At 45.6% G+C, this 11,629-nt stretch overlaps 1 protein-coding gene across 6 annotated transcripts in view; it reads left to right on the top strand.

The window, feature by feature from the left end:
• Nucleotides 1-11,629, top strand: part of MPRIP (myosin phosphatase Rho interacting protein) — a 133,229-nt gene that overhangs the window by 77,742 nt on the left and 43,858 nt on the right. For 4 of the 6 annotated variants that reach the window (XM_018572636.1, XM_018572634.1, XM_018572635.1 and 1 more), the window contains exons 5-7: nucleotides 96-180; nucleotides 3,748-3,946; nucleotides 6,482-6,635. In XM_018572636.1, the coding sequence (XP_018428138.1) occupies nucleotides 96-180; nucleotides 3,748-3,946; nucleotides 6,482-6,635 (438 nt within the window). Of the gene's footprint in view, nucleotides 1-95; nucleotides 181-3,747; nucleotides 3,947-6,481; nucleotides 6,915-11,629 lie in introns of all 6 variants that reach the window. The other 2 variants (XM_018572631.1, XM_018572633.1) reach the window with 1 other exon arrangement.

Here is an 11,629-nt window from a genome sequence, read left to right on the forward strand (position 1 = left end):
TAATCAGCAGACCCGGAGTCTGATGACAGTACAGCAGCATTGTGTATCATTGTCACAGGGTCTCATGTGCGGCTTTTTTCCCCTCCTTCCTGCAGTTGGTTGGAGATGTTGATTGTGTACCCGAAGACCAACAAGCAGAATCAGAAGAAGAAGAGGAAAGTGGAGCCCCCCACTCCGCAGGTAAGGTGTCTTCTCTTTTTCCTACTTGCATGTGATGGGCCTGCCTGCAAATGCAGGAAGTGATGGGCAGGCTGTGCTTATGAACGCTGCGTTTTGCACCTGAACACATTACTACTCAGATGCATACAGATGAAAGTGAAAACGTAGCAGGGGCTGAGCTGACCTCAGAACCGTAATTTACTCTCTCTGAAGGAATCTCAGAGGGACATGCTGCAGGGAGAACTGGGGGTGATGGCACTCAACACTCCTATCCTAGTAGACTGTGGAAGTTCCATAAGTAAATCTAGGGGGGGGAAGTGTTCAGCAGTAACATGCGTCTTGAGCCCTGTCTGTTCACATGTGCTGGCCAAAATTTCAAGGCACCCCTGAAGAAGCCAGACGGCATGCTAGCTGAGAAAGGCTGGTTTATGGTAGTCTTGCCAGGGGTGTGGTACCATTTGGGCCTTCAACATACCTTGGCTGGTTAGAACCTCTCTCTATTGCATTGCATTACCTTAGGCTTTCATGCACAGTAGAGATGATCTGCACTCTGCACATCCCGTAAGAACATTAACCCATCAGTGGAGCTCAAACAGCAGATCTTGGCTGTGAATTGTGAAAACAGGGAGGTCTAAGGTATTAAACAGGGTCCTGGGCCTCATCTCTTCTCCCTGATAACGCGGGTGAAATTCCATCATCCCCCACAGTAGAAAATGATGTCAGAGAAGGGTCTCTGTGTCCAGCCTTAGGCTCTTACTATACATGGTAATAGACAGTCGTCTCTCTGACTCACCCCATCCTACTCCCTCGAGTTGCGTGGGATCCCTCAGCTCGAGCGCCACTTTGCTTATGTTAGTGGAGAGATATGTGCCACCAAGTGCCGGTGACATTTAGACAAGATGCCAAGGCTGGCAAAAGATCGGTGATGAATTATAGAGGACAGCTCTGCCCAAGCTAGCGCGTCTGTCTGAGAATTAAGAATGGGCTACAAAAACATGGCTGCCTTCTGATGACAATATTGACGCTGTGCCTGTGCCAAAGTCCTGCAGCTTTATCGTTTGTCTGCAACAGTTCACTGATCATCATATGCATGGGAGGAAAACTGAGCAAATAATCATTAGCACAGGGACAACATAGCAATACTTCCTCCCCAACTCTTCATAGTGTCAGTTAGAAGGATGTCCGAAGCCTGCGTGGCCTATACCCTCTACCAGCCCCGGTGCCCACAAGGCTGACCCAAGAACAGGCAATGCAATGCTACATGACAGGAGGTGTTATGGGGAGAGTAAGTGACTGTCAGCCCCTGCTCTTGTATAATTTGTCATTTATTGGTCTTGTCTCACCTCTTCCCACCTGCAGTCTGTAGATAAATGTTCCTCAGCAAAAACAAACAATCCCCATGTGGAGTGAATGGTAATCTGCGCTCCCTTTGATAGGAAGGAGCACAAGCTGCATCATCCTAGATATGGGACTGCACTGTCACTGACAGCTCCCGGGCTCTACTATTGATCGAGAAACAATCCGCAAAGGCTGATCATGTGATTGCCATGTCGGCTATGATCTGGTGATCACATGGCTTTGCTTGTAAACTGCTGTCACTGCCTGTATCTCATTCTCTGCACACTCATTGGGACGAGAGAGAAATATTTTAATAAAAAATGTAGATTTTGTTGGGTTTTTTTGTTCATTAATCTATAATGATTAATCTGAGCATGGTATTTATTAAAACATTGTACCCAATGCCTTACATGCCCATTAAAAACAAGGAAAATTAGTTATTGTCACATTAACTGATGCATACTGAAACTGCTACATTTGTTCTGGGTGTCTCGGGAACAAGGACCTCTGGTCACAAATGGTCTGAAAGCAATCTTGTTGTTTGGATAAAGTGACATGGACCTTAAAGGCGGTGACTCCCAGTGAGTCAGGAGTTGGGGTGCTCAGTATGGCAGCGTCGTTTACCAACAGAGAAGGGCGGTTGTGTCCTCTGAGCTGGTGGCCGTCATTTCACACCGAGTGCTCCAGCTGGAGGGGTTCCCGGGTTGCACAAGAAGATATGTGGCCTGCTTGTAGTTTCTCCTGACACTTGGATGACTCTACCCAAGTGACAGGTGTTCTTGGTGGAGCTGGGACACATGTGCTTCCACTGTCCGCGGCAGATTTGCATCACAGAAGGCAGCAGCTGTAGTTTTCTTGGGAGTATTGAAGCTCTAGAATGTCTCTAGTGGGGCACTACGTGTGTCCGAGTGCAGCGGTATCCCTGCTTTCCTCTAAGAACTCCAGAATGGGCTTCTGCCTGCAGGCCATGCCTCTCTCGTCACATCATTCATTTGCTGAATTTCTCTGAAAGGTTAATGTTCGTGCAGATTGCAGTGCCTATCATGCATTGGAAATGTATCGCCATTGATTAGGTCAAGCCTAATAAATTGCAGCCCGGCCACAACCTTCGCCTGACCTTTCCACAGCAAAACAGTGCCTGGAGTGAACATGACATGCAGTGGGGAATGCCTGACTGAGCACAGATCTGAGTTCACTCTGTGGAAAGGGCACCTTTTGTCTGTAGAGGACGGAAAGTAGGACACACTTCACGCGGGCTTATTCAGGAACACTGCGCAGAGACGGTGATGATGATGAGGGGTAAATAGCTGTATCCTCCCATTTTGGGTCACTGACTGTAGTGTAAAACATGGAGATAGTCTTTTACTGCAAAGCAAACAGCAATGAGAGGGTGCAGTTGTGTGTAGCCACTGATCAGAAATCGTCTCTTCCTTTTAGACAACGGTAACTATTGAACTGTGTATTCCAGTGCACTTTGTGGCCTTTAAGTTCCTTCTCTGCCCATTAGGAATACAGTTAAGTTTCCACCTTCTCTATGCATGCTGGTCCATATTCAGCAAGAGTTGGTGACAAGCCTGATACAGAGGTTTGGCATTGGTGTCACCACCCCAGAATCTACCATGCGATCAATTCATCCTCAAGGCCTCCTCATTGTCATTGAGCAAATTGGGTCTTCTAGGTAGAAGAAAGACTTGGAGTGTAACTGGACTCAATGGTGCATAAGCAGTACCCTGAATAATGTTCTGTTGTCTGGAACGCCTCCTATAAAATAACATTGCACAGTGCGCTTCCTGGTATGTGAGGGTGCCTCTAGTCTCATAGCTGTATATCCGCAGTGGGAGATCTCAGACACAGCTGCCTCTCACTGCTAGTTTCATGAGATTTTCAGTGAGGTTTGGTGATTTCACTTCTGTGCTGCTCATTGTTCTCCTTGCTGGAGCCTCTAATATGAGGAAGCAAAGCCCGCCTCTATCAAGATGGCCGACATCACACAGAGGCACAGTGCAGATCAAGGCATGGTAAGTCAGTAGAGGGGAAAGATCAAGTGCAGGGAGACCACAGGCAATACTGGTGACTAGTCGTTTGCCCCCTACCTGTCCTGTATTTGGGCACAGCTTCCAGAGTTCCTCGTTGAAAAGGCAACTTTGCATTCAAATACGAAGCTGCGTTCTGTGTTTTCCAGGTGAGTTTCTATCCGATATTCATTAAGTATACAAAGTATAATGAACTATTATACACCTTCTATCCTAGGAACCCGGACCAGCAAAAATGGCAGCAACCAGTACCGGGATCCCTAGCGCTGAGAAGGTTCCAGCCACCAAATCCACGCTGTGGCAGGAGGAGGTGAAGGGCAAAAATGGGCAGGACAGCAGCAGCAGCAGCAGTCCCCTGCAGAGCCCGGTTCAGATGCCCTCCTCCCCAAGCGAGCCAGCGCAGGACAACAAAGGAGGTGAGTTTAATGAGAGGCGGTGGGAGACTTGTGTTGCTGTCAAGCCTTTCATACCCATACCTTACGATGCCTGTTCTAGTATATGGTAGAACATTAGAACCTCTTCAAGATAAAGCTTGATCGATTACTGATGGTCTTAATGCAATAGGAACGTCTTTATTCTGTGTCAGGTCACACAGTGTCCTCCTTAGATGCACCATGTCTCCAGCCAAAAGCTCAATACTAGAGAGGTACGTGTAGTTGCTTTGGCAGAGCTCCATGTTCTCGGGATCGGAGTTTACTCTGAAGCCTAAACAGACACTCAGCTCCACATTCAGCTCCTTTTTGATTGTTATAACCCCAAAGGTCTGGATGAAAGACTTCTGAGCAATGCTGGTCTACTTCTAACGTACAGCTCAGTATATACAGTATGTGTAAGCTGAGAAGAAACCAGTCATCACTAGTTCTGGAGGTGCTCGGAGATTAGAGTTTACCAAATTTCTGAAGCTGACTGTGAAACCAAGAAGCAGACCTAGCCAAGTAGACCTAGCCTGAAGAAGAACCAATGGCTTCATTTTTATCTGATGTTCTTCTTTGAGGTGTTGCTGTCCGTTATCATGACTCTTGCGGTTATATTGGAGTGAAAATGACACTGACAAGCTGCCGGGAAGAGAACATTGGAAGCATAAAGTTGTCTACTGTTTTTTTTACATTTTTGCTCTTCAGTTGTCTCTTTTCAGCAGCTTCTCAGAACAGAGATACCTATTCTCCTTATCCAAAAGTAACCGTGGCTTGGCCAAAAATTGTGAGTGCCCCGGCAGATGCAGAAAATTCTGGTCTTCAGGGGATGGTTTAGCGGAGAGTATTACTTACCTTACTCCACGGTCCTGCAGTCTTCCTCCCCACTGGTGCCCCGAAGCAGCAGTTCTTGTAGGTCTTCCACTGGTCACGTTGTTGTCATCGCATATAACGCAGGACCAATGGCCACCGCATGTCCTACATTGTATGTAAGGATATCGAGAGGCCGCCCATGTTCTGTTGAAGATCAGAGTGCCTACTGCTGCTGGACCCTGGAGTATAGGAAGTATTCCTCTCTGTTAGATTCCCCCGGAGACCAAACAAGCTTTATATTTTGCATATCCTGGAGGTGGCGAGGGGCGCAATTTAATATTTTGGGCTACACTGGAGTTAAAGTTAACTTGTCACTAAGATTAAACTGAAGCTGGGAGCTATCGGCATGCAAATAATGATTTTGGCTACTAAGTCAAAGACACAAGCAAGCTGCACTGAATCGTCCCCCATATTGGAAAGGATTGGGGTTTGAGTTAAATTTGTCACTGATCTACATAAGTGATGATGTCCTTGTACACGATCTACTTAAGTTTACTGATCTACATCCTGAAGCCGGGAGCTATCAGCCTGCAAGTAATGACTTTCTCCCCAAGTCCGGGACTCGTATACAATAGCTTGCAATGCCAGGCTGTAGCAAACCGAGCAGAGTGCTGTCTTGTATTAAAAAGGGAATGTTCTGTAGAGACAAGGCAATCATTTGGCCACTTTATAGATCGCTGGTTCGGCCTCATCTAGAGTATGCGGTCCAGTTTTGGTCACCAGTCCACAGAAAGGATGTCCTTGAGCTGGAGAGTCAAGAGAAGGGCAACTAAACTAATTAAGGGGATGGAGGACCAAAGCTGAGACAAGGTTACTAAAGTTAAACATGTTCACGCTGGAGGTGCGGAGATTAAGAGGGGACATGATTCTGATGTACAAGATGTTTGGTGGTGATGGCAACATCAGCAATAAACTTTTTACAGTAAATTCCATAACAAAGACTAGAGGCCACCAACTAAAACTGGTGGAGAAAAAAATATAACCACAAGGGGCGTAGGGGATTCTTTTTCAGTTAGGGCGGTGAGGGTCTGGAACTCGCTGCCACAAGCAGTGGTATCAGCTGAGAGTATTGAATCATTCAAAAAGCATTTAGATACCTTCCTCGAGGACCGCAACATACAGGGGTACAGGTACACTTAAAAACTAGACCACACGGGGACTCGTATACACACTTACACATGCACAGTCACATACATACACACAAAGGTTGAACTTGATGGACCTGTGTCTTTATTCAACCTCAAATGCTATGTTACTATGCAAGTAAGTCGTACACAATTCTTCCACCTAATTGGTAGGAATGGGATGGTAGTAATCCTGTCATATGTTTACTGATTTAACTAAATCCCGATCCTAGATGAAAATAATGACCGAACTTTAGCTTTAGAGAACTCTGACTTCCCCTTCAGAGGTGTGCACCTCTTTAGTGTGGTGCGCAGACTGCATTGGTCAGGCATGGTGGAGTTCTACCTTTTGCGTGGTATCTTAATGTCGCCTTTCCTCACCAGAGTGACAGGTGCTCTTTAACACATTAGCACTGCCTACTGGAGATATGTCGCAGGCTTTGAGTATTTTTTAGGTGCTTTTTAGCAAAGGTATTTTTGCTTTTGTACACCTTTCTAGTGATTACTGTCTTTTACAATGCAACCTGCGCTCTCTCCCTAGAAGGAGGAATGGTAAACGGAGATCGCGTCGACGTCGGGCGTAAAACGCGCGTGGAAAGCGGCTACTTCTCATTAGAGAAGACGAAAGATTTGAAAAGCGAAGAGCAGCCCTTACAAACACCGTCCTCGCCCTCCACGCCTGACCCCCCAAGCAGGTATAGTGTCTACGAAACTCTTGACCAGGAACAAGACCCCTTTTCTCCCCCAGGTAACGGCCACTGCCAACTACAGGAGCTAGAACCGGATCCGAGAACGCCATCCGTCCCCCTTTTCCCGGCCAACAGAGAGTATACCCTTCTGGCTGACGTCCCACGAGCACGACGGATCTCGCACAGAGACCTCTTCCAGGTAGAGAAGAAAAAGCTGGAGCAGATTTCGCGGGCGCGAAGCCCAGGGAGGGAGGAAGTGGCGCGTCTTTTTGGCCAACGACGGAGGTTAGTTCTCTGAGAATTTTCTATATTCTTTGCTTTTAACATAAACATCAGATGTGGGGGGGGGGGAATGGGGCGGCTTGACTGGTTTCACATCTTAAATCATTATGCTCTTTTTAATGTTGTGGGTTTGCAGGAAATTGATACACCATCTGAATTTTATTCGAGGAAGATTAATAACTTTATGAAGTCAATGTTTTATATTTCATGGAGATCTTACGGTAACCCGTGGCTGTCTGGCCTGTTCAGACCTGTATTTGGAAAGCCACGTCGGAGGCCTGATCTGCTTTTTCGGAAACGCATTGAAGGGGATTTGTCAAAACTGGAGCAGACAGAATATGCAGCAGTTGCCCAGGGCAACCAAACGCCTCTCAAGTTAAGATTTGAAAATGAAAGATAGAAGCTGATTGGTTGCCATGGGCAATTGCTCCAGGTTTTGTCTGCTCAAGTTTTGATAAATTCCCCTCATTTAAATGTTTCCCCCGAAACATATTTTTTTTTTATAGCCCTAAACATTGCTAAAAGTGCATCTTCCAAGGAATAGAATTTCTGATGCTTTTCCTAAATGAGACCAAACATGGCTTCCTTCCTTTAAAGGATGAATACAATTATACATAAAAAATCAGTACTGAACCCCCTTCTGGCCCTTGGAGCCAAAATATCACCCGGTTGATTTGCACTGGTCAGATAACTAGCTTTTGTCTCCTGCGTAGAATTGGGCTCATGCGCCACGCTTGAAGAGTCTATGGTAGACCAGCCGTTATTCCCTGAGGCTGGTCTGCCATGTTCCCCGTCTTTCCTGTCTGATTCTGTTAAGAGTCCAGAGGAACAAAGTTAGTTAAGATTGCCCTGGGTCCATTTTTAAAAATCTTTGCGGCAATAATACTGTTTGATTTTCCGGCTGCAGAGATTTGGGGATTTAAAACTGATTTTTTTTTCTAATTATTGTATTTATAATGGTGCAGATATTTGTACATATTTATATGTATATATGTTAATTTGTGCAATATAAATGGGTAAGCCGTATTAGTCCAGTAGACAAGATGTCAAAAAAGACAAAAACGCGGGATTGCAGTGTGCAATGATACCTTTCTTATTGGACTAACAAAATATATGCAAGACAAGCTTTCGAGAGTGAAACTCTCTTCTTCAGGTCACATTGTGAAATGTGCAATACTGCGTTTTTGTCTTTTTTGACATCTTTTATATTTGTATATATTTGAAATGTTTCTGTAAAAAATGACTCAAGGCAACTGGATTTGCTGTATTTTTCCTGAAGGCATTTCGCTGGACATCAGACCGGCTTTCTCAACTCATGTCATTCTGAATTAAGATAGCTAGCCTGATGACCAGTGAAACGTCTTCAAGAAAAATACAGCAAGTCCAGTTGCCTTGATTGATTCATTTTTTTTTACAGATATACAATGACCTGAATGAATGAGAACCTTCATTGATATATTTGAAATGGTTGTAGGCTGAGCAAATTCCAGGAGCCAGGTAGCCGAGGTGTGCGAGTAGAAAATTGCTTTTCCAATATTTAAGCTCTCTCCATTTGAAGAGCTTGTGGCTTATCCGCCTTACAAGAACCTGCTGACTGCACTCTTGACTTGACTGGCTCCTGAACTCTGCAATCCTATGTCCGCCCTTAACCAGATTGTCTTTTTTTAGCTTGTTATAAAAAAAAGCTTGTTATAGAAAACAGAGGAAAAAAATACAAGGAAATGTCTGTTCCCATAGCAACCAGAGTCCAGCGTTGATTTTTTTTTTTCTAGTGCTAACTGAAAAATGAAGCATGTTTTTGGTTGCTATGGACAACAGAGCTTTTTTTTTCTTAAAGGCCTATACTCAAATATAATTTAAAGAAGCGACATGGGGACAATCACAGTTAACGCTGAACCTTTATGCCAACAGTAGGGGGTTGGGATATAAGACTTCCCATAACAGACATCTTTTTTTGACATGACTGACGCCATGCCATTGAAAGGTGAAATGAAAGGTGTTTCATCCCAGCAAGAATGTTACAACTTTAATGCAGAAAGTTTGGAGCTTAAGGTCCCTTTCACACGGGTGGCCCCATCGGGTCCGCCTGTCAGTTTTTCAAGTGGGCTTGATAAGATGCCCAATGCTAGGCTAAGTCTAGATAGACGGGTGTCCATTTATACCCGGTTACCCCCAACTCCGGCCAGGTCCGGAAAAACAAGCAGAACATTGTTCCATTTAACAGACCTGACCGTGCCGGATCGGGGGTAATCTGAGACACATGGCCATTTACATCCGATTCCCCATAGACTGTCATGGAGTCCAGTCATTTCAGGTTTTTCATCCATCGCGAGATGGAGGACAAACACGGATGTCTCAGCGATGACGTCTGATCTGTACCGCTCCAATCAGGAGGGGATGTGTGCACGGATCCCCTCCTGATCAGCCCGTGTGAAAGGGGCCTAAGTGATTCCCTTTATTGGCTAACTTGATTTAATAAAGATTAGGGATGCACCGATACTAGTACCGGAATCGATGCCGAGTATTTGGGCGAGTACTCGTACTCTCCCAAATGCTCCAACGCCTAGCTCGAAACAAGTCATTACACGGCGCCCAGCTTCCTGATTGGCTGGGAAGCTGGCTCCATCGTCACTTATGACAAGGGAGCATGGAGCCGGCTTCTCAGCCAATCAGGAAGCTGGGCATCGTGTCATTACACGGCGCCCGGCTTCCTAATTGGCCAGAAAGCCGATTCCATACTTCCTTGTCACCTAGTGACGTGACGCATAGGGACGGCTTCCCTGATAATAGGGAAGCCAGGTGGCGAGTCTTTACACGCCGTCTGGCTTCCTTAATGGGACTTCCGGTATCGGTAATCGGTATCGGCGAGTACCGGGAAAAAAATCTCAGTGTTCCTTGGATCCCTTCATCAGGCTTTCTACATTTCTGTAAATAGTTCTGGGACCTACATATTTATACACAGTTGCTCTCTACTAACACGGCTTTAAGTCAACATTTGAGTATTGGTCCTTGTTAATTAAGAAAAAAAAAGTGATATTTCGAGGACAAGTCACCTCTGAAATATCGTTTTCATCAATCTATTTTATGCAAAATTGTGAAATGTCTTGATATTTTCTTTAAAATGCAAAAGGTTATTAATGTTATATTATAGGTGTATGTCTATAAAGTTGACTTGACTGTTGTCAAATGTGGGACCTTGCATTATTTTCTTCTGTATCCCTAATCCTTCTAAGCAAAGGCACCATGTACTCCTCCCCTGCCTCCTGTGACGACTTAAACTAGCAGAGGAGTTGATCAAGTAGCTTAAGGTGTTTAACAAGGATGGCATGGCTTTGCTTAAAGGTTTAAAGGATTAGAAACTAACTTGAAGAGATGTTTTCTCAAAAGCTGAAGATCATTTGACAACTATATGCCCTTGTGAGCTCTGTGTATGCAATGGAAGTATATACGTGCCCAGAGCTACGCACGTTTCATAGGCCTGCACCCGACTTGCTGACGAGAGATTCGGGAAGATGCCACTGCAGATTCTGGAGTTTCACCTAACTGCATGGAATAACCGTCCACCCCTGCCACCAGCTCATATGTGTCTACTAACATGCTAACCCTCACTGCCCCTGCCGTCTTACTCACAGAGGTCTACTTTTAGTGTACCTGTCCTTCTACACTCAGTGACGTTGTAGGCTGAACCATTGTTCCGTCTACCAGCTCACCAAGAGGTCCTGGTATCCCTGCAGTCAAAGCCACCTTGAAGATATCGCCAATACCCCCTTATTCTTTGGGTACTCACCGATACCAGAAGTCCCATAAGGAAGCCAGGCGGCGTGTAATGACTGGCCACCTGGCTTCCCGATTAGCAGGGGAGCCGTCTCCATGCTCCCTCGTCACCTGGTGATGAGGGAGCATGGAGCCGGCTTTCTGGCCAATCAGGAAGCCGGTGTTCTGTGTGATGGCGCGTTGCCCGGCTTCCTGATTGGCCAGAAAGCCGGCTCCATGCTCCCTCATCACCAGGGAGCATGAAGCTGGCTTTCTGGCCAAACAGAAAGCCGGGGGCCTTTAATGACTCGCTGCCCTGCTTCTTGATACCGGAAGTATCGGCTAGGCATCAGAGCATTTGGCCGACTACAAGTACTCGCCCAAATACTCTGCATCGGCACCGATACTCGTATCGGTGCATCCCTAGTGTGCAGGAAGAAAAGACTGGGACTTCATTGTGTGTAGGAGACAGGTACTCTTTACACAAGACCTTTAACTACTAACCAACATAACAACCATTAGTTTGTGTATTGTACCAGCCAGTGCATAGTAGTTTGTACTAACTTTATAACCTGTGTCAGTCTGTGGCTTGCCATTCACTTGGGATCTACCTGTGCGGCTTGTTTTATTTTCACAACCATAGAAGGAAAAGTTATTAAAACGGTTGCCTCTGAACAAAATGTAGGTGAACCCGTGGAGTAAAGTAAAGGCTGTAGCTGCTGACGGCATAGGCTGTCAAGATATTCCTTTTGGTGTCAGTGTTCCCTCCCTTCTCTCTCACAATGTGTTCCCATTAAATCATAGCAGAGAATAGGCCGTCCTTCCCGCCAACCTTCAATTTCTGGTTCCTATATGACCAATCAGCAGGCTTGGATATCCTCATAGAGTGCCGATGTAGATGGTAGCTTTGAGAATGTCTGTCTTTGTATGGACAGTTCAAGGAAAAGCTAAACTTAATAAAAGGG

This window comes from Nanorana parkeri, unplaced genomic scaffold, assembly GCF_000935625.1.
Source record: "Nanorana parkeri isolate BGI_ZX_2015 unplaced genomic scaffold, ASM93562v1 scaffold2090, whole genome shotgun sequence".
Taxonomy (NCBI): domain Eukaryota; kingdom Metazoa; phylum Chordata; class Amphibia; order Anura; family Dicroglossidae; genus Nanorana; species Nanorana parkeri.